This window comes from Podarcis cretensis, assembly GCF_951804945.1.
Source record: "Podarcis cretensis genome assembly, chromosome: 5".
Classification (NCBI taxonomy): domain Eukaryota; kingdom Metazoa; phylum Chordata; class Lepidosauria; order Squamata; family Lacertidae; genus Podarcis; species Podarcis cretensis.
In genome coordinates this window covers 67,800,091-67,827,673 of record NC_137174.1, presented here as the reverse complement: position 1 = coordinate 67,827,673, position 27,583 = coordinate 67,800,091, and the positions used below count along the sequence as shown (strand labels likewise).

At 42.1% G+C, this 27,583-nt stretch overlaps 3 protein-coding genes across 9 annotated transcripts in view; all 3 read right to left on the bottom strand.

Moving 5' to 3' along the window:
- Window positions 1-27,583, bottom strand: part of LOC307216071 (G-protein coupled receptor 35-like) — a 307,342-nt gene that overhangs the window by 103,459 nt on the left and 176,300 nt on the right. The gene's annotated exons all lie outside the window — the stretch shown is intronic.
- LOC307216068 (G-protein coupled receptor 55-like) lies at window positions 772-7,213 on the bottom strand (the record flags this gene model as incomplete). Of its 6 annotated transcripts, none has more annotated exons than XM_079975914.1 (3): window positions 772-2,047; window positions 2,666-2,738; window positions 5,210-5,451. In XM_079975914.1, 3 exons carry the CDS (start codon window positions 5,251-5,253, stop codon window positions 1,103-1,105), a joined length of 1,062 nt encoding a protein of 353 aa, XP_079832040.1. In that variant the 3' UTR covers window positions 772-1,102. The 6 variants fall into 6 exon arrangements, with proteins under 6 accessions (XP_079832040.1, XP_079832041.1, XP_079832042.1 ...); XM_079975915.1 differs by lacking the exon at window positions 5,210-5,451 and adding an exon at window positions 6,862-7,213 and having other exon boundaries at window positions 775-2,047; XM_079975916.1 differs by lacking the exons at window positions 2,666-2,738; window positions 5,210-5,451 and adding an exon at window positions 6,862-7,213 and having other exon boundaries at window positions 775-2,047.
- On the bottom strand, window positions 10,721-16,465 carry LOC307216060 (tubulin alpha-3 chain). Of its 2 annotated transcripts, none has more exons than XM_079975896.1 (5): window positions 16,305-16,465; window positions 15,222-15,444; window positions 14,831-14,979; window positions 13,030-13,710; window positions 10,721-11,101 (listed from the first exon to the last, which is right to left on the bottom strand). In XM_079975896.1, exons 1-5 carry the CDS (start codon window positions 16,305-16,307, stop codon window positions 10,805-10,807), a joined length of 1,353 nt encoding a protein of 450 aa, XP_079832022.1. In that variant the 5' UTR covers window positions 16,308-16,465; the 3' UTR covers window positions 10,721-10,804. The 2 variants fall into 2 exon arrangements, with proteins under 2 accessions (XP_079832022.1, XP_079832023.1); XM_079975897.1 differs by lacking the exon at window positions 16,305-16,465 and adding an exon at window positions 15,962-16,088.

Below are 27,583 nucleotides of genomic sequence, written 5' to 3'. Positions count from 1 at the left end.
ACATGTCTTCAGGCCTTGCAAAGAGGATTAATTAAGCACATGGAGGAGACAGGATGAGTGCACCAGCTCCCATGCCACCACTATTTTCATTGCCTTCCAACCGTGGAGGGAGATGGTCTGAAAGGGGGTGTTTTGGAGCTTTGAGCTTAGAGGGGGGGAAAGTGGTAGTTGCAATGAATGAATGCATTGCAACACAAGTGCTTTATTTCATGCAATTCCATCAGCTGAGAACCCCCTGGTTAGACAGCACTGAATGTCATGGCGATCTGGATGTACAGTTCCTACTGCTCATAAAGCAACAGTAGGGCAATACCTTTATTACGACTAACTAAAATGTCACAAAGCAGTGAGCACACTTTTGAGTTCCCCGAGAGGCCTTCTCTAACATCAGTCTTTCCGTCTTGTAATTATGAAACCAAAGCTCGTAAACCAAAAGAGAATGGAGACTGCTGAATCATATTTCCAAGTAAAGTAAATGTTCTGCGAGCGAAAAGCCCACCATGCATCTTCCTGTCCAAAGCATTACAATTTTGCAACATAAGAAAAAGATTGATGAAATGCAGAAAACTGCGCCTGAATTGTCTGTGCTATTCATTTTACTGGTAAAAACACGGGAGTAACATTATAGAACGTTGGATTATTTTGATTGTTGTTAGCCGTCCTGAGCCCAGCTTCGGCTGGGGAGGGCGGGATATAAATAAAATTTATTATTATTATTATTACAGCCAATGGATTTATATCAGTATTAAATGACAAAAAGCAGTACAATAATAGAGAAATCAGTTGCCTGTAAACTCAAATACTGTATGGGTTTGGGGACAACTGCTACCTTACCAACAGTCCTCATTGTGGGCCCTGGTTTGATTTCCAGGAAATTCTGAACATAATGTGATTTAATTGGTGCACACAAGTCTGGAAGTCCCTCTCACACAGTTTGTTTTATTTAAGAACTGAAATTCCACTTTTCAAAACACAGTTTTCTCAAGGTAGCTTATAATGTCATCATATGACATGAATTTAAGCACACTTCAGCAAAATTGTTCCAAGGGGAGAAATTTCCGCTTCACAACAGCACATCCAAAATGGCTGCTCGCCGAATACTTTAGTCGATGGTACTTGCTTGTGTATTCTTCTCGGTTGAGGCAAATTTCATAAACTCCTTTAAGACGAAATAGTAGCAGAAACCATCCAGGAAGCAGTTGAGATTAGCCCAGCACAGGCTGATCTGAACAAATGAGCGAATCATCTGCTGGCAATCATCCAGTATTTGGTTCTTCACAAGATAATATAACACCAGGGCCACATGCAAAGGGGTGAAGCAGACAAGAAACGTAGTCAGGTTTGCTGTGATTATATTGATGGATTTGCTCCTGTTTGTGAGGGGCTCACCAGGTGTTTGGTTCCTTCGCAGTCGTACAATGATCCTGACCGTGCAGAAGATCATAGCTGTCATGCAAAACAGAAAAACTGTTTCCAGGGTGGTAAACAAGATGGTGTTTTTCCAAATACTTCCGGAAAAGCCATAGAAGCAGGGGCCTCCATGTTGGTGAAGTTGATATGTATATGCAGTTCCTGCCCACACCCCAGCTGAGATGACAAGACAAGTTGTGGCTGCTTTCTTGGGAGATCTTAGGGTCATGGCGGCAAATGGGTGCAATATAGCAATGTATCTATCCACACATATGCACGTGGAGGTTAAGATGCTTCCGTACATGTTCACAAAATACAAGCTTTCCAGAAAGGAGCAAAAGGCACCCCCGAGATCCCACTCGCTTTTGTGATAGGAAATTATCTTAAAGGGAAGAGCAAAGAGCATCAAGGTATCAAAAACCATCAGTGATGCCATGTAGATAATGGGTTCTGTCCATTGCCTGATCTTGCGGCAGGCAAACCACATCGCCATTCCGTTGAACAGCAATCCCAGGATGAATGTGGGAATGTATATAGCAAGTTGGAAGCGTTCCACATAAGGTGGAATGGGGAGGCTTGTGTTCCCTTGACTAGAACAGTTGGCTTGAAGGCTGCTTGTCTCCATCAGTTCAGTTTCCTTCAAAAAAGAGACAATGAGGCTATTGAGGTGTCAGCTACTGGATGATACTTTAAAGAACGAGTCAATTGGTCGGTGCCCCCCACCCACCCCCATTCAAAACCCATCTGAACCATGAGCTCACTGGATAGCATCAGGGAATCAATTTTCTTTCAATCTCCCATGTGCAATATGGAGGTAACAATAAGGTAAAGGTAAAGGGACCCCTGACCATTAGGTCCAGTCGTGACCGACTCTGGGGTTGCGGCACTCATCTCGCTTTATTGGCCGAGGGAGCCGGCGTACAGCTTCTGGGTCATGTGGCCAGCATGACCAAGCCGCTTCTGGTGAACCAGAGCAGCACACGGAAACACCATTTACCTTCCCGCCGGAGCGGTACCTATTTATCTACTTGCACTTTGAGGTGCTTTCGAACTGCTAGGTTGGCAGGAGCAGGGACCAAGCAACGGGAGCTCACCCCGTCACGGGGATTTGAACCGCCAACCTTCTGATTGGCAAGTCCTAGGCTCTGTGGTTTAACCCACAGCACCACCCGCGTCCCCGGAGGTATCAATACTCACCTACAATATTAGAGTTGCTGTAAGGATTGAACACTTAGGAGTAGTGGAGGGGACCAACCTGGTTTCTCTGAGCCATTATCAGGGTCAAATCCCACCTTTGCCACTTCCACTCATGTAGGCTGGGCGTGGCCCTGCAATAGGACACCAACGGGTTTGATAGCACCGCAGTAAAGCTTTGAGTTTTAGCATTCATATTGGTCCTTCTGCAAAATCAACTAAATCATATCATAGTTAAGGACTTCTCTAATCAACCTGGGTCAATTAGAATATGTTCTTCATTCTCCCATTGAAATGCTGCTGCGACGCATATGTGAACGTAAATTTTATACCACAGCACTCAGTGAAGCAGGCAGAAGGTACCAATGGGTTTACCCATTCAAACGCTGAATAAATTATGAAGGAGTAGCTAAAGCTGCCTCCTCCATACAACTGGAAGCTAAAATAAAATAATGATAATTAACTCAACTGGAACTGCAACCAAATGAAGACAAACATCTGAGAGAAGTAGGCAGTGAAGAAGAAGTCACAGAACTCGAAGAAGGCGACTGGCAGCAAATGAATAGAAAGGGAAGAAAATCAAGACGGAAAAAGACGAAAAGGAAGACGCAACAACAGCAAAAGCAACACAGAGATGGTTTCCTCTCTGCCTGACGTCTCATTGAAACTACCAGCTGTAAGTTTGAGATCTATAACCAAATCAGGCAAGAAATGAGATCTATGAGATCTATAACCAAAACAGGCAAGAACTGGGCTATTCTTCTCTTATTTTTTGTTTGCAATATAACCATGTAAAACATTTTCTGTTTCTGTGGGGGAGGGGTTAGTGCTTATGTTCCCCAATGTCATCTTAGCTCATGAGCATCTGATTCATGAAAAAAGAGGCAAACTATTCCATTCTCAGCTATAGGTGCAGGGAAGGTTGTGGCATTTTTGTCAGTATTCTCAGCATTTGCCATTTCACATTTTAAGCTCATCGTTGTACGAAGGTGCTCTGCATGTGTTATGTTCCCTTGGAACCTGGTTGCTAGAATTTTATTCTATTTTTGTTATGGATTAGGAGCTGAAATGTGACCTTGAAGTGTGCTGTGGAATACGGTGCTTGGTGATTTATTTATTTATTTTTTAATTTGCTGCTGAACAAGGATGTGACCTTGAGCTGTGTTTCAAAACCACTTTAGCTTTAGCTAAGTATTGTTTTCTTCAAAAGAAGCCATGGCAGACTCTTTAACTAGTGCCTCGTTGCGAGACTCACTGAGAATCCCCTGTAAGCTGCCTTGACTTCCACGATGGAGAAAGGCCATTAATATTCCAATAATATTCCATTAATATTTGACTTCCTTCACCAAACTGGTGCCCCACCAGGTGTTTTGAATTCCAACTCTGGTCAGCCTGAGCCAATGATTCTGCTGGCAAAGGCTGACTTACATAATAAGTACCTATAAAACCCTATACAGTTCAATGCAAAACTACTTGAAGGACTGTCTCCTCATATGTAAATCTGCTCATCCTTTAAGATTTGGTATTGCAATCTTTCTTGTGTGTCTATCGCCTTCTGAGGCAAGATTTGTGACAGATATAACAGGGTTTTGTTGTTGTTGTGCCCCCCACAAATCTATAGAAAACTCTTGCCTCCAAAGGTGTTCTTCTGGCAGCTGAAATTATTCAGTTGATTCTGTTGCTGTTTGCTTATTTAATTAAATAATTAAATAAATTTATTTCCTGCCGTTGCTCCCTAAGGGTGCCAGTGTATTAATTACTGGCGTTGCTCTTCGCGTTTTTTGCTTTCTGCTGTTGTTCTTGGTTTGAAAATCTGTTGCTTTTACATTTGCTGCTCGGAGGCAGGGGAAAGTGGAATGTGCGTTAAATTACATAAAATAATTATTCCTATCCAATTCTTATAAAGTTGGTCTATTTTGGACTTGCTACCACAAAACACGGTGCCAGCAACTAACTTAGATGGATTTAAATAGGCATGAGACAAATTTATGGAGGACAGGGCAGGCACTGATTACTAGTAGTGATGAATCAGAGTTCATATGGGTCTGATTGCCAACTATTGGGAACAGGCTGCTGAATCTGATGGACCCTTAGTCTAATCCAGCAGGGCTCTCTTCATGTTCTTATACAGGTTGTTTGAATAGACTTTTATGTTTTTATACTTTCTACAACATGCTTAATATTAAGCGCAAAAGTAAAGTGTCATTTGCATCTCTCTGTCTCAAGAGACAACTGAGTGCACCTCCAGGGGTGAAATCAAACTGCTGCATTAGCAACATCAAAGTGACCTCCTTGGAACACAAGCCTGGGCAGGGTGTATGGAGGACCTGGGTTGCCCGGATGACAAGACCTCCATCTCAGCCTTGCTGATGTGGTCCAAAGGGAAGCAGAGCCATATGTTTGGCACCAGCTTGGCTGCAGGAGTTGCTGGAAGGAGGCATACAAGGCGCCATTCAACAGTCTTATGTAATAAAAGTAAATAAAATTATGGTATTAAGTGAACACGCTATGTAGTCCTAAAAGCTATACAACAGAAAAGGTATAAACTGAATGTATTCTTTGCTGCTGAGATGAGATTACATAACAACCAGCTAACATGGCTCACTTGGTGGAGCATGAGACTCTTAATCTCAGGGTTGTGTGTTTCATTCCTATGTTGGGCCAAAGATTCCTGCTTTGCAGGGGGTTGGACTAGATTATTCTTGTGGTTCCTTCCAGTTCTACAGTTCTGTGATTCCATAATGCACCCCAAAACAAGTCAGGGAAACATTTTTCAGTCAAGACATAAAAAGGAAAGTGCAAAACACTGCTCTTTCTGGTAATGGGCGGGTGTCATTTCCTTGAAGAGGATTTTGCAGGAGTAACTAGGCACAGAAAAGGGATGCAGGTGGCACTGTGGGTTAAACCACAGAGCCTAGGGCTTGCTGATCAGAAGGTCAGCAGTTTGAATCCCTGTGACGGGGTGAGTTCCCGTTGCTCCTGCCAACCTAGCAGTTCGAAAGCACGCAGTGCAAGTAGATAAATAGGTACTGCTCCAGCGGGAAGGTAAACAGCATTTCCGTGCGCTGCTCTGGTTCACCAGAAGCGGCTTAGTCATGCTGGCCACATGACCCAGCTGTACGCCGGCTCCCTCGGCCAATAAAGCGAGATGAGCGCCGCAACCCCAGAGTTGTCTGTGACAGGACCTAACGGTCAGGGGTCCCTTTACCTTTACCTTTTTAACTAGGCACAGGCGACCACCAGTAACCATGGTCTAAATGTCAATGCCTACTACAACTGAGATCATCTTTGTTAGTTCCACCAGCTCAAGTCAGTCAGTATTCAGGATGGTGGATTGGGTAGGCTAGGTTCAGGCTGCCCACACACCATACATTTAAAACACCTGACTTCCCACAAAGAATCCCGAGAACAGTATTTAACCCTCAGAGCTACAGCTCCCATCATCCTTAAACAAACTACAGTTCCCCAGATTCTTTGAGGGAAGCTATGTGCTTTAAATGGTGTGTACACTGCCTCACTCCCCACCTTACAAACAGATGGGCATCACTCTCAAAGCTGATAGTGTCAGCCATCTGATTACCGCTGTACATGCAGATTCCGATACACACACAAAGCACATTTTGTACTCAGGCAGAGGAAGAAATGCACCTTCAAGTATGCTATGCTATGCTATGCTATGCACACAAACACATAGAGGAGTTGCACAAGTATGATAGTTAAAGGACCCCTGGTCGGCTAAGTCCAGTCGAAGGTGACTATGGGGTGCAGCGCTCATCTTGCTTCAGGCTGAGGGAGCCAGCGTTTGTCCACAGACAGCTTTCCGGGTCATGTGGCCACTATGACTGAACCGCTTCTGGAGCAACGGGACACCGTGACGAGTGCCAGAGTGCACGGAAACGCCGTTTAACTTGCCGCCACAGCGGTACCTATTTCTTTGCTTGCACTGGCATGCTTTCGAACTGCTAGGTTGGCAGAAGCAAGGACAGAGCAACGGGAGCTCACCCAGTCGTACAGATTTGAACCACCGACCCTTCCAATCGGCAAGCCCAAGAGGCTCAGTGGTTTAGAACACAGCACTGCCCACGTCCCTTAGCTGCACAAGTATTTTCCAGGGTCTGCCATATCCAGTATTGAGGACTACATGAGATGGCTTGCTGGATCTAGACAGATTATTAGCCAAACTGGAGCTAAAGCATTACAAATTTAAAATCCTAGATGTGATCAATGGTATCAGTACTTAAAGCTCATAGAACTTACCCCCAAACTCACTCTCCATAAAACCAGCCAGAATATTGGATGTTATTCAGTGAATCAACAGTAAGTCCTTCTTTACAAAGCCTTTCCTGGAGCAGAATAAACACCAGATCCCAAATGCAAATACTAGCTTCCTCTTATCAATGTTCTTAAAACAAACATGTACCTGCACACTACTTAATTAGCTGGTGCCATCATTTGCGAAAAGCTGCAGCTCTATTCTGTGAACTCCAGCTAACGTTCTCAACTCTCATTATTTGAACTCCTCAGCCTTCTGACGTAGTTTTTAAAGGTATTTGCATACAACGCTCCACTTTTTACTATGTGGTAAACCGGTAGCAGAGGAAATGGTATTTATAAGTCATAACTGGCTTTATTTAGCAACCTGCATGACAAGCTTCTCAATTTGGCCACGATTAGGGAATAGGATTATATTTATCTGAAACCACTCGAGAGACACCGTGCTGTAGCATATACTGTAGCATAACCCAGGCTTTGACATTGATTTTTATATTGCAATGAACTGAAACATTGCCACTTAACCTATTGTAAATAATTAGCTAACGAACTGCTGGAAACGAAGAAAGCATGCAGTATATATAGGGTTCTACTGTTTTAACACTTGCAGGTTAACAGTCACTACTGGAGGTGGTTCAAAACTGATTCTTGGCACCCTATGGAATGAATAGGGCTAGATCTGTAGTGCATTGTTTGCATACTTCTTTTGAAAACCAGCCACAACTGGGATAACTATTTTAGAGCTTCCAAAGAAGGGCTACATTTGATATTAAGAAAAAGTGAATGATATGCACGACCATGTTTTTATAACCTTCCCCAGCTTACTGCCACATTTACAGAATGAGATGTCAGTGTATTTGGTGCAAATGACAGACTAGTCTGCTCATTCTACAACAGTTTTGTTGAAGATGAAATCAAAATATAGTTGTGAGTTTTACTTCCGAGTAAGAAAGTTTCTAATTTACTTTGAGCAATCATTAAAGTCATTTATAAAACATGACCTTCAGTTCCAGGAAACTTGCACGTTATGAGTCATCTGCTGTTTTCCCCACGCTGTATAGTACAAGAGGGCAGACTATGACAGAATCATCCAGTACATATGTGGATTGAATATTCATCATAAGGCAATGTCAGAATTGAAAATAGTAAGAATTTAACATCTTAATGTATTTCACTTAATAAATTTTAAAATATGAATTTATGGACAAACAGGCCTATAGCAAAAACAGCACCAGTGATATTATTTCTTCCTGATCACCTATGAAAATCCAAACTCAAAATTAAGTTCTTTTTACTGGACCCATCAAGATGTATAGTGTCAACTTGTAAATTGTTTGTGAAAATCCTGTTAGTCCTATCTTACTAGTGGTCAGGATTTTCTGCTCAACACAGTAGTTGCTTCTACTAAATACTAGGGACACTGCCTTCTGAAGTTTATAGCCTTTAATTAAAACTCATTATATACGAAATTTATTTAAGCTGTTTGTGTTCATGTGGATACTTTCAAGATATTCTCGATAGCTGATCTACATACTCAGTCATCTCCTGGTTTTCAATTGCTTTATTAGACATATACCTTATCTGCACATAACCTCAGAAAACCACTTTCATCATTTGATTAAAATGAGCTTTCACAGAGCAAATACGGGATAGCATTTTCGTTTGCAGAGGCAGCTCATTCATAATCAGAATGATCAAGAAATGAGAAAGCAATGGTTATGTACAGCTTAACTTGGCTTTAGTGTTGGAATTGCTTCTCTCTTTTGTAGATCTAAAATTTCCTTAACAATTAAGTTCAATTGGCCTTTCCCATAATTATGCTGAAATCAATTCCCATTATGCTGGTTGACTATCATTTCTTCTACTTTATTCATTTTCCTCTTCTAACATACCGATATTAACTTTTCAACTGCTGTCTCTTTTGGAACAATGAGTACACGGATCCCGTTCGCATCCCGAGGTACCACTGTATATCCTTTTTATTAGCATTTTTCCTCCACTCCACGTTTCCAATTTGCTTTATGGCTAAAAGGAGGCAAGTTAATACTTTGAAATTAGACCACTCCCATTTGACAACATACCTTTGAAAACTCGACCTGGGCTCTTCACAATACCTTTGCCACATAGTACTCATAGAAACGTTAAGCTCTTGCAGTTGTTCTGATGCTACAAGGAATCAAGTCATTATTATCTAATTAAGCTTATGTGGGCTGAATAGCCCAAAATCTGGAAGTTTGTCTGCAAAATAGGATGTATGACCTTAACAGCTCCATTGAAGGTTAGTACCCCCCCCCCCCCCGGATCATTCCAGGGCCCAAGTGATCAAAATCTCTAAAATTCAGCTGCTGAAATAGAAGGGCCCTCCTTCAATGTCTTCCAAGATCCCAGATGGCTGCTGAGACCTTCCTAGCCCTGAGAATGGGAGAGGCTATTTCTCAATCCAACAGAAAATTACCCACTCACAGGCCAACCCTGACACTATCTCAGCAATAATAGCTAATGTATACAGAAATAAGGTGCTGGCATATGCATTCCATAAACCTTTGGCCATCCTGTATCATATACCCACTCCTCATACGGCATTGCATCCAACCCTAAATCTGTTTTCTGATTCAAGGCCGTGAAGTATTCCGTGGCCGCAGGCTCATTCATTCCTACCCATTGTTCAAATAATTGCAAACATTAAAGCTCATTTTTACAGGACAAGGGATAAATACAAGCAAGCTCTATTCATACTAACTGGGGGCTAGAAAAGTATTCAAATGTTGTAAAAAATGCAACCCAAGTTTAACTGTAAACTTAACATTGAGAGCATTGCAATTTTGAATGAACGTGCAAATATAAAATAGCACCCATTCTTCAAATTTTAACAGCATTTTCTATTATAATGAATCTTAATAAAAGTCTTTGGATTCCCAACAATAAAGACAAACACACAGGCTGCCATTATTACTTATCACAATTACCCCTGCAACCAGTCAAAATGTTTCGGTTGCAGGTTTTGCATAGCAGACAAAAGTGATCTAGAATCAGGAGCTTTAATAGGCATTCATGTTTACATACTACAACTACTACAAAAAGTTAATGACTGTATGCTATTGCTGCTTAAGGTTGTAGTATGTACTTGCCTCAGAGTAAAACACAGTGAATTTTGCTTCTAATACAGAATGGCATTGCACATGAACTGGAAGCTACTTCATGCTATGATCCAGTTTCTTAAGACACAAATACTATTCTTTGGTATGACTCCAAACCTTTGTAAAGGACTCTTGACTGCCTGAAAAGATGGGTTTATATTCCCTTTCTCAATGTATTGCTTGCAATTTGTCTTTATTTTAAAATTTACATGGACAGATTACATAGTTTTTCTACCTCATCTTTAAGGATACTTTCATGAGGTATTCTTTCCAGCTGATTCTGGAAATGTCCTGTATAAGGGTGAACATAACACCATTATCAGGTTCTATTAAACCATAGAATAGGAAACAGAAACTTTTAAAAAAAGAAATAACAGAAGCTGTACATATATTCATTCGTTTCTTTATTTAACACAAAGCTCAATGTGCACAATGATATCCCCATGTGATTTTCATTATAAAGACATGTCTGCTAAGATTTAGGATCCTGTAACGTATTAGTATGATTCTTTTCAATATAAATTTTTCAGGTTTCAAGATTGTTGCAAAAGGAGTGCAAGGGGGAAGGAGTAGAAGATCTTCAAATATAGGAGGCAGTATATAGCATTTCTGACAGAAACTTTATTTTATACTTTTCTCAGAATATATTTATAACTATTCTAAGAAAGATTTTAAAGCTATTTTAAATGATTAAACCAAACTGCTAGAATGCTTAAATGTTTATTTGAAACAGAACAAGTGAACTGAAGTATGAAAATATTTTCAAATAATCATCTGACATTACTTTTTTTCTAATATTCTTCTCCTTCTTCCGCTTCAGCTTCCACAGAATCAACACCCACTTCCTCATAATCTTTCTCAAGAGCAGCTAGATCTTCACGAGCTTCAGAAAATTCTCCTTCCTCCATACCTTCTCCAACATACCAATGCACAAAGGCTCGCTTAGCATACATCAGGTCAAATTTATGGTCAAGACGAGCCCAAGCTTCCGCAATGGCAGTTGTATTACTTAACATACACACAGCACGTTGCACCTTGGCCAGATCCCCTCCTGGCACAACAGTAGGAGGCTGGTAGTTAATGCCCACCTAGAAGAAAAATGAAAGTTTAATTATGTTTCCCTACAGCACAATGCTCCACCACCCACATTCAAGGGAATCATTGCCGGGCTTATGAGTTTTGCTTCTTCCTTCATTCCCATTACAGCAGGCAAGGACATTACAGAAAGAAAATTAAAGGTGAACTGAATATTAAGCAACTTGAACAAGATAATCAGGTAGGTGAGAATATAAAAAATGTATGTATCTATTCTCCACTATGTCCTGCTTCTACACCATAGGGAGGGAAGGACAAATGGGTTTGTGGGCAATCATGAGGATCCCACTGTGAGCAGACTGTACTTTTGACCTGGGAGTTGTGTGTATCAATAAAACAATAAAACTACACAGGATTAACATTCAGAATGCAGTCATCATTAAGTTATATTTCATCCAAGAAAGCCCTCTGGGTATAGGGCAGTATATAAATTCAAATAATAATAGTAACAATACTGTTAAATATATGGTTAACTTATTAATATCTTAGGATCACATTCTTTGGCATACACAAAGATCACAAAATCTACCAGGAAAGGGCAAACTATTTAAAAGTCTCTCTATCTAGTTAAGTCCCGCCCCCCCAATGCTAAACAAATACTTTAAAAACGATAGGCAAACCCTACTTCTTAAAACCTACATTATTCCAATTCTGAAAATCAGTAAAAGCAGTGACGGGCGCTGTTCCATCTGGTCACCTATTTGAGGGAATGGAGAAAACTGGACCTCCTTCCTTGCCCAAATGTCTTTGTTCCACAGAGTAAAAATCTGCAGCCCATTTCTATATGAGCTATCTGGTTAAGGGGTGATTTCTGTTACATACTTTTTTATTTTACTTTTAATAGGTTAGTTGATGTGGTGTAGCAAACAGTTGTTCTTTAATCAAGGAGACTTGTACTCAAATCCCAAACTATGCTATGAAGCTTATTTTCAGGGTAGCCACAATCTCTCTGCCTACACTACTTTATAAGGCTGTGAGAATAAAATGCGATGCTACTATATACAGTGGTACCTCGGGTTAAGAACTTAATTCATTCTGGAGGTCTGTTCTTAACCTGAGGTACCATTTTAGCTAATGGGGCCTCCCACTGCTACTGCCACGCGATTTCGGTTCTCATCCTGAAGCAAAGTTCTTAACCCGAGGTACTATTTCTGGGTTAGTCGAGTCTGTAACCTGAAGCGTCTGTAACCCAAAGTAGCGCTGTATAGTGCTCTGAGTAAAAGGGAAAATAAAAAATAGAAACAATAATAATAGTCCTTAGCTAGAAGATTTTTAAAGGAAAAATCTCACCCTTTAATATTCTACTTTGAGAGCTTAATGATGATAGGAAATGCTAACTGCCACAAATTAGTAAAAAAGTGGTACTGTCATGTACTTTCCAAACTACTAGATATCTTGTGCCTCTTAGTGACAAATAAGAAATGTAACTTACATGAATTTAACATTGCTGGGATATCTAAAATGCACTTGCATATCATACGTAGTGTTTTTTAAGTGCACTGAATACTGCATACTCTCCCATTTGGATTACGAAGCACGGCACATGGGCCTGCCTCTAAAAAGTATCTGGAAATCTTTGGAATTCAATACAACTATGTGACAAGGATCTGCTCTGAAAGAATGAAAGGGGCCTCATAAATGAACAAATGTACCCTGTCATTTTAGACTGAGGCCTGCATCTTCAAGAAACTTTTAAAACCGTATTTGATTAGTGCAGCATTTTCTATGAACTAATTTGACTAATTTCACTTTCAAAATTACGACTGCACTGTTAAAATGGCAAATGTGAAAACAACTACCTATTAGTTGTTAATTTACAACAGATTAAAAATGAACTATGGACAGCTTGTGCACCATGAAAACCACCTATAAAGAAATGGCTGAAAGGTTCTGTAAATTCACTTAAAATGCTTAAAAATACCTTGAATCCAGTTGGACACCAATCCACAAACTGAATGGTACGCTTTGTCTTGATAGTTGCAATAGCTGCATTGACATCTTTTGGGACAACATCACCTCTGTATAACATGCAGCAGGCCATATATTTGCCATGGCGAGGGTCACACTTTACCATCTGGTTGGCTGGCTCAAAACATGCATTAGTAATTTCAGCGACAGACAACTGCTCATGGTATGCCTTTTCAGCTGAGATGACAGGTGCGTATGTTGCCAAAGGAAAATGGATTCGTGGGTATGGGACAAGATTTGTCTGAAATTCTGTCAGATCTACATTCAGAGCACCATCAAAACGGAGTGAAGCCGTGATAGATGAAACGATTTGGCCAATGAGACGATTTAGGTTGGTGTAAGTGGGACGTTCAATGTCAAGATTGCGTCGACATATATCATAAATAGCTTCATTATCTACCATGAAGGCACAGTCAGAATGCTCCAATGTTGTGTGGGTAGTAAGGATAGAATTATAAGGCTCTACTACAGCAGTAGATACCTGTGGAGCTGGGTAAATAGCAAACTCCAATTTGGACTTTTTGCCATAATCAACTGACAGTCTTTCCATGAGTAAAGATGCAAATCCAGAGCCAGTGCCTCCTCCGAAACTATGAAAAATAAGGAAACCCTGAAGACCTGTGCACAAATCAGCCTAGAAGAAAAAGACAGCAAGCAAAATATTAGTATTCTAAGTGTGTACTTAATGTACAAATCATTCCTAGAAATCACTTGTTTTCACTGTGTGCATTTAAAATATTTGGCTAATTAAAAATTTTCTTCCATTTTTCTTAAAAAGTCTTAAAATCTAATGATCCTAGACTTATTTAATGTTGTCTGATTATTTCATGAAATATGCTGTTTTGATGTTTGATAAAGCTAAGCAGTAGTTCAGTATTGCATTCTACACTAGTAAGTTCTATTTAGTGTAGAACTAATAAGTCAACTTAAATTAATCAAGCCCATTAATTTCAGTGGGTCTACAAATATGTTTAATGTTGGATACAATGCACTGAATTTAATAAGTAGTAAAATGAAATATTTAGTACATTTTACTTGAAATCAAAGACTTCTAGGAAAATATTAAAAAATGGTATGTGTGAACAAAAGAGAATTTATTTATCTATTTCAGATAACATAGTTGCCTTGGATAAAATTAGCTTGTTACTGGTGTATGCCCCCCCACCCAATCTAAGACACAAAAATGACTTCTAGTTATTTATGTGGTCAGTTACAGTGCATGGCTTTGGGAATACTTTTTAATGTGCAATAAAGAACCAATTTTCCTGTTTTTGTTAAGTCTACTAAATCTATTTCAATCACCTTTAAACTCTATTCTGACACAATAATCAGACCTTTAAGATTAAGGACCTAAACCAGAATAACATGGGAAGTCTGTACATACCAAAATCCTGTGAACATAGAAGATCCCTATGTAATACTCATGTGTTGATATTTTACTGCTCTCTGTACAAGTGTATGTGTTACAAAAACCTACTCACTTACAGTAGTTCTATAGCTGTCTGTGCAGTCGTCAAATTGATTCAAGATTGATGGGTCTTTACTTGTAAGTTAAGTTTGTATAAAGATGGGAGGTGGTAAGGAGGGTGTGATTAGCAATTTGGTTTTGTGTGGCCTTTGGATTTATGGCCTGTTACTGATGCTTTCCATTTAAATGTACTCTCCTATTTTCATAATAGAATATTTTTTTCTGACTAGTTTGAAAGGTAGCGAAATAGGTTGGTGTCTGTTCTTAGTTTTCTACTAAAACTTACCAGTTTGCGAATGCGATCCAGCACTAAATCAACAATCTCTTTTCCTATGGTATAGTGGCCTCGGGCATAATTGTTGGCAGCATCTTCTTTTCCAGTAATAAGTTGCTCAGGATGAAATAACTGTCTATAAGTGCCTGTACGCACTTCATCTATAAAAAATTATAAAGAATATTGTAAACCATTCCTATTTCACCTTTGCCTGATGCATTTAGCCTTAAAACATTATGCATGAAATGGTAAAAACAGATAGCTTGCCACAAAACTATTCTGTAAAATTTGTATTGCTAAAGTTAATATTAATCTATAATAACTCTAATATACTGCTCAAAACTGCAATAAAGTCTATTTAACACTAGCAATTTCATACATTGGAAAGAAGAAATATACCTACCAACCACAGTTGGCTCAAGGTCCACAAAGACAGCTCTAGGCACATGCTTGCCAGCTCCAGTTTCGCTAAAAAAAGTGTTGAAAGAATCATCACCACCTCCTATGGTCTTGTCACTTGGCATCTGACCATCAGGTTGGATTCCATGTTCCAGACAATACAGCTCCCAGCAAGCATTACCAATCTGAACACCAGCCTGCCCAACATGGATAGATATACACTCACGCTGTTAAAAAAAAAACAGAACAAAGACACACAGAAGAGTGAAAATTTGTTTGTGCTTTTGTAAATGACTGGAGAATTAAAAAAAATAATTGTACCATCACAGACTATTTTTTAAAAGTGGCTCTCTTTTCAAACACACCACTATCTCAGCCTAGAAAATCTATTTAATGGAATATCCGAGGCCTGTTTAACACTTTCAAAGAGGAATGTATTTCTCTTACCTCCCATATGATCCAATTAGGTTTTACTTATGCACTCATTACCTTTCATCTTTCACAGCATTTTGCCATAATCTGGCCATTACGCACTTCCCAAACGGTTAATAATTACAGTGCATTCCCTCCCGACCACTGTCTCCTTTCGCCCTTCTCCACGATTTCATGCCAGGATACCCGGTTTTACATTTCAATACCGACTTATCCCACTGTGGGCCTGATTCAAAGGAAAGCGACCGCTTTCACGCATCCTCCTGGCCACCCTTTAATAAAGCAAAACCACAATATTCCACCGCTCCCCACCATGGCGAATCTGAGGCGAAGCGACGGTCAGCCCTCGCGCTCTCGGCCCTGAGGAAAGACCGCCAACGGTGCGAAGCCAACCGACTCCCTCCGCAAGATTCGCGCCTTTCGGGGGTCACGCGGCCGCTCTCCATTGGCTGCCGGAACCGCCGCTCGTTCCCTCGTGCTCGCGCGCCACGAGTCGGCCGGCCTTCGCAGCGCACGATGCGGGAGACCTCGGGTTTCCGTCCCCCTGCTTACCACCCTCTTACCCCGAGCTCACGGCCCCCGTCAGAACGCCCTCAGCCGAAGGGGTTCAACACCCGCCATGCAGTCCCTCTCTCCCAAATCCCACGCTCCCTACCATGGCGCCTCGCGGAGATGACGAGTTTCAAGGACACCGGTGGAGCGTTCTGCGCCCTGTCCCGTCTAAGACTAACGTCGATTGTTTAGCCGTTGGGGGCAACGGCCTCTCTCGCGCCCCTTTCGGACGCCCTACTGGTGCCCTATTGGCGGAGGCTGCTCCGCTTTTGCACGCTGATTGGTTGAACGGGCCCTTCTCCAACTCGGGGTGGTTGTGGCCTGATATGATGGGGGTGGTTGTGGTGCGGAGGGGAGCGTGACAATTTAGGCGGGAAACATTTTCGCTCCTGGGAGGAGGGGTGGGTAGCTAAATGGATCGTCGGAACCCCTTGTCAACAAAAGCACCCTTCTACAATATGGGGGCGGGGTGCACTTTTGTCACTCACTGTCAAGTGTGAAAACTGCATGCTTTTCACACATAATTGAAATGTGTGAAGCAGCCCATGATTGTGGATTGCGAAGCGCATTGAAAACACATTTACCCCCTCTAAACTTTGAATTAACCAACTGCCCTTTATAACTATCTTTGAAGGCTGCAGCCTTACATGCACTTAAAAATGTAAAGGTACCCCTGGTCGTTAGGTCCAGTTGTGGACGACTCTGGGGTTGCGGCGCTCATCTCGCTCCATAGGCCAGCATGACTAAACTGCTTCTGGTGAACCAGAGCAGTGCACGGAAATGCCGTTTACTTTCCTGCCGGAGCGGTACCTATTTATCTACTTGCATTTTGATGTGGTTTTGAACTGCTAGGTGGGCAGGAGCAGGGACCGAGCAAAAGGAACTCGCCCCATCACGGGAATTTGAAGCGCTGACCTTCCGATCTGCAAGCCCTAGGCTCTGTGGTTTAGACCACAGCGTCACCCATGTCCCTTTATGCACTTACTAGGGAGTAAATTCATAGAATCATAGAATCATAGAGTTGGAAGAGACCACAAGGGCCATCGAGTCCAACCCCCTGCCAAGCAGGAAACACCATCAGAGCACTCCTGACATATGGTTGTCAAGCCTCTGCTTAAAGACCTCCAAAGAAGGAGACTCCACCACACTCCTCGGCAGCAAATTCCACTGTCAAACAGCTCTTACTGTCAGGAAGTTCTTCCTAATGTTTAGGTGGAATCTTCTTTCTTGTAGTTTGGATCCATTGCTCCGTGTCCGCTTCTCTGGAGCAGCAGAAAACAACCTTTCTCCCTCCTCTATGTGACATCCTTTTATATATTTGAACATGGCTATCATATCACCCCTTAACCTCCTCTTCTCCAGGGTAAACATGCCCAGCTCCCTTAGCCGTTCCTCATAAGGCATCGTTTCCAGGCCTTTGACCATTTTGGTTGCCCTCCTCTGGACACGTTCCAGTTTGTCAGTGTCCTTCTTGAACTGTGGTGCCCAGAACTGGACACAGTACTCCAGGTGAGGTCTGACCAGAGCAGAATACAGTGGCACTATTACTTCCCTTGATCTAGATGCTATACTCCTATTGATGCAGCCCAGAATTGCATTGGCTTTTTAAGCTGCCGCGTCACACTGTTGGCTCATGTCAAGTTTGTGGTCAACCAAGGCTCCTAGATCCTTTTCACATGTACTGCTCTCAAGCCAGCTGTCACCCATCTTGTATTTGTGCCTCTCATTTTTTTTGCCCAAGTGCAATACTTTACATTTCTCCCTGTTAAAATTCATCTTGTTTGTTTTGGCCCAGTTCTCTAATCTGTCAAGGTCATTTTGAAGTGTGATCCTGTCCTCTGGGGTGTTAGCTACCCCTCCCAGTTTGGTGTCATCTGCAAATTTGATCAGGATGCCCTTGAGTCCATTCAACTGAATTCAACTGAACAAAGCAGTGAACATGTACATATGATTATAGTATATTGCTTTTCACATAAATATGGCTCAAAGCAACTGAGAAACTTAGAAATGAACCACTTAGAAAACAGCAAAAAACAAGTACACAGAAAAACCAACAAAAGACTAGGTCTATCAGGCCTCCTCTTCTTGAGCTGTCTCCTGGGAGCAACCATTTTATCAATCCGCCTCTAGGAGGGATAGAAAGCTAAGTTCACTCCCCACTACAAAATGACCACTATCCCCAAAACATAATGTACCGCAGTACAATTGTGTTGTAAAATATCACCATTCTCATTTATTTATTTTTTAAATGATATTTATTAAGTTTTACAAAAGGTAAAAAGACAACAAACAACAAACATCAAAAATACAAACAACATCAAAAATCATAAAGAGAAAAAAAAGAAGACATAAAAAAGATTCAACCTAGTAATAAAAAATTAAAAAGAAAACTCTGGTTCATTTTAATAGTCTTCAAAACCTTATTTTCCTTACCTCCTCCCACCTTCCCTTCTTGTATTCCACTTTAAAAGTTTTTTCAGCAAGCTCATTCATATTCATTTTCATCCTTTATCTTTCCCTTTGTACTCTTACTTATCTTAATCGCTAGAACCCCATCATTTCATTTACACTGCCCTTAGCACTCATAGATTTTACAATCATTTTGTAGATAAACTTTAAACTTCTTCCAATCTTCTTCCACCAACTCTTCTCCTTGATCTCGGATTCTGCCGGTCATTTCTGCCAGTTCCATATAGTCTATTACTTGTATCTGCCACTCTTCCAAGGTGGGTAGATCTTGTGTCTTCCAGTGTTTTGCGATGAGTATTCTTGCTGCTGCTGTAGCATACATAAAAAAAGTTCTATCACCATTCTCATTTAAAATTAATACAGAAGCTTCCAAAATGCACAATGAGATGTATATGTTTTAGCTAATGAGCAACATTATTCAGAAAGAAAGCCACCCAACAGTGCCATCATGTGGGAAATGTATCTGTCATTTGAAATCCTGTGTTTCTTAGCTGTCTTAAACAGTTTCTGTACTTGCCACAAGGAGGAAGCAGAACCCACATTTAGAAAAGCTGCATATCATTTAAAGAATGGTTTAAGAAAGTAAAGGTAAATAAGTTTTCAGCATTTGTAATGAGGGTTACAAAAAGAGTAGAAGGGTTGTAGTTTAATATTCTCTTCAAATCTTCAAAAATCTTCAAAAATCACTGAATTGCAAGAATGCCTTTATGTGCTAGCTGTTACGTTTTGCTTAACACAGATTAATTGAATTGGAGGCAGTTTTCAAATCAAACTGGATTTTATTCTAACTAAAATACTATTATGAGTGGGTGGTCACTGATGGGATCCACTGACTCTGGGAGAAGACTGATTTTCTAGATCCATTTCTATCATGGTTTCAGCCTGGCTTTGGCACAGAAACTGCCTTGGTTGCCTTATGCAGTTTGCCTAGATTCAATAAAGTTTAATACGAACAGTCAATCTCAACAAGTATATGTTGGTTGAATACTGCAAATCAGTTGCATAACCAGCCCTTGGCTTAGGCTATTACCAGAAAATTTGCAGTGGGCAGGATTCCAGTGTCAGGGAAAGGGAAGAGAGTATTTGGTAAAAGAGCTAAACCCTAAATACAAGCAGCAAATAATAATTTAAATTATGGCTGTTATTTCATAACTTTAATAAAGTTTTGTTTTAATCTAAGTGCCAACTGTTTGCCATTTATTCCATAGTGTTTGCACTCATCGGTTAGAGCATTTTAAGCCAGAAAAAGGCTTCTTAATAATTTACCAATAGGAGCATACAATGCTGCTGTCTATCGGGCCTGATTATTCCTTTAGTCCAGTATTGTCTGTTCACCTGCTACCTAATCCACTGGAGAGGTGAAGGATTGAACCTGGCACCTTCTGCATATAAAGCATATGCTCTATCGCTGAGCTATGCTCCCTCTCAATAACAATTGGGTAGAATAATTGGCTTAATGCTTTTTTATATCCCTGGAAGTTCAAACACTAGGGTCATTCCTTGTTAAATAGCAGATGAACATTCAATAAAGGAGTTTAAAACAGGTCTGCAAAACCTGTGATCCACCAAGTGAACTCCTTGCCTCCCACTTCATCTGCTATGTTTGGCAGGCAAACAAGAGATTAATAGACCTTTTTTTTTCTGCCTGTCTGGGATTGCAAAGAGTAATAAAAAGGGTAAGCAGCCAATAGTCCCCCACAATACATGGATGGTGGGCTGCAGTAGGGTTGCCATATCACAAACTGAGTGCAGATTTGTTATATAATATCCATAGGTCCCCCTTCATGGATCACTGCCTTGCCGTGGCGAAGGGGCTTGAAGAACTCAGAGAAGCTATGAACTATGCCGAGCAGGGCACCCAAGATGAACAGGTCATAGTGGAGAGTTTTGACCAAACGTGATCCACCTGGAGGAGGAACCGGCAAGCCACTCCAGTATCCCTGCCAAGAAAACTCCATGGACAAAGACAACAGGCATATAAAAGTTATGACGCTGGAAGATGAGCCCCTCAGGTCGGAAGGCGTCCAACATGCTACTGGGGAAGAGCGGAGGGCAAGTACAAGTAGATCCAGAGCTGATGAAGCGGCTGGGCCAAAGCCGAAAGGACGCTCAGTTGCGGATATGCCTGGAAGCGAAAGGAAAGTCCAATGCTGTAAAGAAAAATATTGCATAGGAACCTGGAATGTAAGAACCATGAACATGGGTAAGTTGGAGGTGGTCAAAAATGAGATGGCAAGAATAAATATTGACATCCTGGGCATCAGTGAACTAAAATGGACGGGAATGGGTGAATTCAGTTCGGATGACCATCATATCTACTACTGTGGGCAAGAAACCCGTAAAAGAAATGGAGTGGCCCTCATAGTCAACAAAAGAGTGGCAAAAGCTGTACTGGGATGCAATCTCAAAAATGATAGAATGATCTCGATACGAATCCAAGGCAGACCTTTTAACATCACAGTAATCCAAGTTTATGCACCAACTACTGGTGCTGAAGAAACTGAAATTGACCAGTTCTATGAAGACTTACAACACCTTATAGAAGTGACACCAAAGAAGGATGTTCTTCTCATTATAGGGGATTGGAATGCTAAAGTAGGGAGTCAAGAGATAAAAGGAACAACTGGCAAGTTTGGCCTTGGAGATCCAAACGAAGCAGGGCAAAGGCTAATAGAGTTCTGTCAAGAGAACAAGCTGGTCATCACAAACACGCTTTTCCAACAACACAAGAGACGACTCTACACATGGACATCACCAGATGGGCAGCATCGAAATCAGATTGATTATATTCTCTGCAGCCAAAGATGGAGAAGCTCTATACAGTCAGCAAAAACAAGACCTGGAGCTGACTGTGGCTCAGATCATCAGCTTCTTATAGCAAAATTCAAGCTTAAACTGAAGAAAGTAGGAAAAACCACTGGGCCGGTAAGATACAATCTAAGTCAAATCCCTTATGAATACACAGTGGAAGTGAGGAACAGGTTTAAGGATTTAGATTTGGTGGACAGAGTGCCTGAAGAACTATGGATGGAGGCTCGTAACATTATACAGGAGGCAGCAACGAAAACCATCCCAATGAAAAGGAAATGCAAGAAAGCAAAGTGGCTGTCCAATGAGGCCTTACAAATAGCGGGGGAGAGAAGGCAAGCAAAATGCAAGGAAGATCGTGAAACATACAGGAAATTGAATGCAGATTTCCAAAGAATAGCAAGGAGAGACAAGAAGACCTTCTTAAACAAGCAATGCAAAGAAATAGAGGAAAGCAATAGAATGGGAAGAACCAGAGATCTGTTCAAGAAAGTTGGAGATATGAAAGGAACATTTCGTACAAAGATTTCCATAATAAAGGACAAAAGTGGAAAGGACCTAACAGAAGCAGAAGACATCAAGAAGAGGTGGCAAGAATACACAGAGGAATTATACCAGAAAGAAACGGATGTCTCATATACCCCAGGTAGTGTGGTTGCTGACCTTGAGCCAGACATCCTGGAGAGTGAAGTCAAATGGGCCTTAGAAAGCACTGCAAATAACAAGGCCAGTGGAAGTGATGGTATTCCAGCTGAACTATTTAAAATTTTAAAAGATGATGCTGTTAAGGTGCTACACTCAATATGCCAGCAAGTTTGGAAAACTCAGCAGTGGCCAGAAGATTGGAGAAGATCAGTCTACATCCCAATCCCAAAGAAGGGCAGTGCCAAAGAATGCTCCAACTATCGCACAATTGCACTAATTTCTCACGCTAGCAAGGTTATGCTTAAAATTCTACAAGGAAGGCTCAAGCAGTATGTGGACCGAGAAGTGCAAGCTGGATTTAGAAGAGGCAGAGGAACCAGAGACCAAATTGCAAACAGGCGCTGGATTATGGAGAAAGCTAGAGAGTTCCAGAAAGACATTTACTTCTGCTTCATTGACTATGCAAAAGCCTTTGACTGTGTCGACCATGGCAAACTATGGCAAGTTCTTAAAGAAATGGGAGTGCCTGATCACCTCATCTGTCTCCTGAGAAATCTCTATGTGGGACAAGAAGCTACAGTTAGAACTGGATATGGAACAACTGACTGGTTCAAAATTGGGAAAGGAGTACGACAAGGCTGCATTTTGTCTCCCTGCTTATTTAACTTATATGCAGAATTCATCATGCGAAAGGCTGGGCTGGATGAATCCCTAGCCGGAATTAAGATTGCCGGAAGAAATATCAACAACCTCAGATATGCAGATGACACAACCTTGATGGCAGAAAGTGAGGAGGAATTAAAGAACCTTTTATTGAGGGTGAAAGAGGAGAGTGCAAAATATGGTCTGAAGCTCAACATCAAAAAAACGAAGATCATGGCTACTGGTCCCATCACCTCCTGGCAAATAGAAGGGGAAGAAATGGAGGCAGTGAGAGATTTTACTTTCTTGGGCTCCATGATCACTGCAGATGGTGACAGCAGCCACGAAATTAAAAGACGCCTGCTTCTTGGGAGAAGGGCAATGACAGGCCTAGACAGCATCTTGAGAAGTAGAGACATCACCTTGCCAACAAAGGTCCGTATAGTTAAAGCTATGGTTTTCCCAGTAGTGATGTATGGAAGTGAGAGCTGGACCATAAAGAAGGCTGATCGCCGAAGAATTGATGCTTTTGAATTATGGTGCTGGAGGAGACTCTTGAGAGTCCCATGGACTGCAAGAAGATCAAACCTCTCCATTCTGAAGGAAATCAGCCCTGAGTGCTCACTGGAAGGACAGATTGTGAAGCTGAGGCTCCAGTACTTTGGCCACCTCATGAGAAGAGAAGACTCCCTGGAGAAGACCCTGATGTTGGGAAAGATGGAGGGCACAAGGAGAAGGGGGCGACAGAGGACAAGATGGTTGGATAGTGTTTTCGAGGTTACCAGCATGAGTCTGACCAAGCTGCGGGGGGCAGTGGAGGACAGGAGTGCCTGGCGTTCTCTGGTCCATGGGGTCACAAAGAGTCGGACACGACTAAACGACTAAACAACAACATCCATAGGTCCTTGCATCATAGGCAAATATATTTCTGTTATCCCAGGTTTTTTTAATCTGTTTGGGTGATATTCAATAATGGTGAAAACTTATGTAAATGGGACTTACTCTTCCTTTCCCCCCTTCTATAACTGCAGGTGCACAACCTAAATCTGCTGTGGAGAGTGGAGGGATCTTTCAGAGCAGAGATTGAGCTTGTGGCCATACTGATATGTTGTCTTCTAGCCTTTTATTTTTGTTACTCATGCTGGAAGAAAGCAGGCAAAAATATTTTTCATCTCCCAGGGTTCATTGCCAGTGGCAGACTTGCTTTACTAGCTCGCTGCTGGCTGAAATGCAGCCGGCTGTCAGCCAACGTTGCTTTTGTTCAGATGCTGGAACTCTTTATTAATAAATACCTTCCCACCAACATCTAACGACATCATTCAGAAAACAGGATGAGCTGAAGCAGGAATGGAGAACTTCTGGCTAGCAGACTGATTGTAACCTAGGTGCTGGGATTCTCCCAAGGTTACATCCCCTGTCTCAGGACGTGCCTTCATGTGCTTTTTCTTGTGTTCAGGGAATGGGCCATGCTGAGAGGTACCTGTATGTGAGGGGCACATGGGGCTCATCAGCCTGGGAAGGAAAACTCTGAACCTAAACCTCCAACTGCCTTGTGGGATATCTTTGGGAGAATAAAAGACTAAAGAGTAAACCCTACACAAATCCGGAGTGGTGTCCTTAAGATGGTTGAAAGGTGTGTTGTTCCTTCTGGAACTCCTGCAGCCAAGCTGGTGCCAAACATATGGCTCTGCTTTCCTTTGGACTACATCAGCGAGGCCGAGAGTCGGGTCTTATCATCTGGGCACCCCAGGTCCTCCGTACACACTGCCCAGGTTTGTTCCCTGGGGAGGTCATTTGGTGCTGTTAACGCAGCGGTTTGACTTCACCCCTGGAAGCATGCTATTGCCAGCAAAAATATTTCAATGATTGCTGCATTTTACAACATATCTTTTCCCTTACATATTTAAATGGAGACATTTGATTTTATGACAATTTCCCCTATTATCATTAGCATTCATCTTTAAGCTTAGATTAAATGTGCGGGGGAAAGGCGGGGAAGATGACTGATTTTACTCCTCTTTATAATCCTAGTTCTTGTGCCACACTGTCCTATGTTCTGTAACCACACAGCTCTGTAAGGGTGCTGCAGAGAAGAATCACTGTTCTAAATTGCAATTAGACTGGATATTTCTCATTCTTCCTTCCACTCATTGCAAAATAATACAACACCACACAAACTTTTCTGCTGGTATATATTCGGGGGTGGGGAACACTGTACACTGAGAGCCAGTGTGGTGTAGTGGTTAAGAGCGGTAGATTCGTAATCTGGGGAACCGGGTTCGCGTCTCCGCTCCTCCACATGCAGCTGCTGGGTGACCTTGGGCTAGTCACACTTCTCTGAAGTCTCTCAGCCCCACTCACCTCACAGAGTGTTTGTTGTGGGAGAGGAAGGGGAAGGAGAATGTTAGCCGCTTTGAGACTCCTTCGGGTAGTGATAAAGCGGGACATCAAATCCAAACTCCTCCTCCTCCTCTTCTTCTTCTTCTTCTTCTGTAGAATATTAAATACATAGGAAAGACAGAAATGAAATTTTGATGTACACACACTACAGTAAAAACAAAAAAAATTCCTTCCAGTAGCACCTTAAAGACCAACTAAGTTAGTTCTTGGTATGAGCTTTCGTGTGCCATGCACACTTCTTCAGATACCTACACTACAGTAATTTACATTACTTCAGAGAAGAGGCCAGCTGCCAAACTTTCTGCACTTACTTTGAAAATAGTTCTAGACAAGGACCTGTTTAAAGAAGACAATGTAATGACTGATGTGCTGAGGCTTGATTGATATACGTTGAAAAGACGTGTCAGAATTCTAACATTTAAAAAGCAAACGGGTTTTTTTAAAAAAGGAAATTAGCAGTCAAAATAGATCGTTGAAACCATGTTATAAATAGCAAAGATAAAAATAAGTAGGATTTCTCTGTCATTTCAAATAATTTTGCTGTTACTTGTTAAGTGGCTGTTAGAGCACGTTAGGACTGAGTTTTGAGTCATAAATCATGATGAGGCTCTGCCTGCGATTTCAGAGGTGGCAATATTGTATGTAATAAGGAAGTTGTATACCTGGCTGACAACACACACGTTTGCCTTCCCAGGTTTATCATCTGTGTTTTTATTTTCTGCCATCATTACTTACAGACTTTCAGTGATCATTTTCCATTATATACTGGAAACAACATTCATTCATATCAATAGCCCATTTGCTATTAGCCCCAGTGGCTGCAGGCTAAAGCAAGACTGGATACAATGTAGCAGCAGCACACTTACACCACTATGTGGCAGAACTGTGCATATTTAGACAATGGCCCAGTTTGCATGCCACCTTAATCCACAGTTAATTTAAAGAATGAACAGTGTGCTGGCACACACTGTTCAAAAGTTTGTGCTTCACTCCTTCCCCGCACCTGCCTGTTGCCTCCTGGGGGAGAAGCAAGCCAGATAGGTTACATGCAGGTATGGGCTCATGGTTTGTGTCCCACAAACAAACCACGATCAGTAAACCAAAAACAAACCTTAGGTTCCACTTGTGGTTTGCTTGGAGAGAAACAAACCAGTAGTCTGGTTTTATACTGTGTCCTTTCTGGTGCAGAAGCAGCAGGACTGGGGGTAGAGTGAAGTGCAGACATGAGCAGTGTGCAGCAGTTGAGTGGTGAAGATGCGTCCCTTCCTCACCGTCGCGAGCAAGTCGTCGATCTTGGGCATCGGGAAAGCCGTGGGCTTGGTTTTCGAGTTCAAGATTCTGAAATCAACTACCAACCTCTTTTGGGGCGTGTCTTTTTTCTTCACGAAGAACACAGGACTGCCCCCCACTGCTTTGGATTCCCGGATGAATCCCCGCTTCAAGTTGTGATCTATGAACTCCCTGAGCTCTTGCAGTTCGTCTTCAGACATGGAATACAGTTTTCCCGTCGGCAGCGTCGCCCCCGGCAGGAGGTCAATCTTGCAGTCGTAGGGTCTGTGGGGAGGCAGGTTGTCTGCTTCCTTCTCGCAGAAGACCTCCAAAAACGCCTTGTACTTGTCAGGTACCGCTTGCAGCATGCCCAGTTGTAGCTGTGGGTCATCCTCTTGCCCCTCGTCTTCCTGGTTAGTCATGATGCAATGTTCTGTGCAGTAGGAGGAGCAGAAGGTCAATTTACGCTGGTACCATGCCAATGCCGGGCTGTGCCTGTCCAACCAGCTCATGCCCAATACTATGGGCGTGTCTGACAGGTGACATTGAAGCTGATGACTTTGCGGTGATTTCCAATTCGCATCACCATTGGCGGCGTTTGCTGTACCACCTGTCCCCCCAGCAATTCTCTTCCATCGACTGTCACTACTTTTAGGGGCATCGTGGCAGGCAGGAGCGCTATGCTATGTTGCTTGATGAAATCCACTCCTATAAAGTCTGCATTGCTACCAGAGTCAATGGTAATAGGGACTTCCATGGTGAGCCCATTGGGAAGCTGGAGTGCTGCGGTGAGCTGCACCACTGGTTTGGGCGGGAGGGGGTCTGTGGGCTGTAAGATTCCTGGGGACTGCTTCACTGACTCGTCTGGCTGGGCCCCAGTGGCTCTGCTTCCAGCCAGACTTTGCCGTTTCCCTGCTGTGGTTCTCTCTGCTGAACTGCTTCTGTTACTGTTACTGAGGCTGCAGTGTGCTTGTGGAGCCTCTAGGGGCACTCTTTTGCCATGTGCTGAGCACTGTCGCAGATGTAACACTTCCTGTTCCCTCTAGGAGGCTTCACTTTGGCTGCTCCCGGTGTTAGGGCTCTGGTTGCTGACTGAGCCTTGGCACCACCTATCTCCATCGGCTCCTCTCCCCCTCCCAGTGGAGGCGT

What these genes read in the sequence shown, in the direction of transcription:
- LOC307216060 (XM_079975896.1), bottom strand. An exon ending in CCTTGAGCCAACTGTGGTTG is followed by an intron (nt 14,980 to 15,221) that starts GTAGGTATATTT and finishes AATTTTTTATAG; the next exon opens with ATGAAGTGCGTACAGGCACT. An exon ending in TGGATCGCATTCGCAAACTG is followed by an intron (nt 13,711 to 14,830) that starts GTAAGTTTTAGT and finishes TTTTTCTTCTAG; the next exon opens with GCTGATTTGTGCACAGGTCT.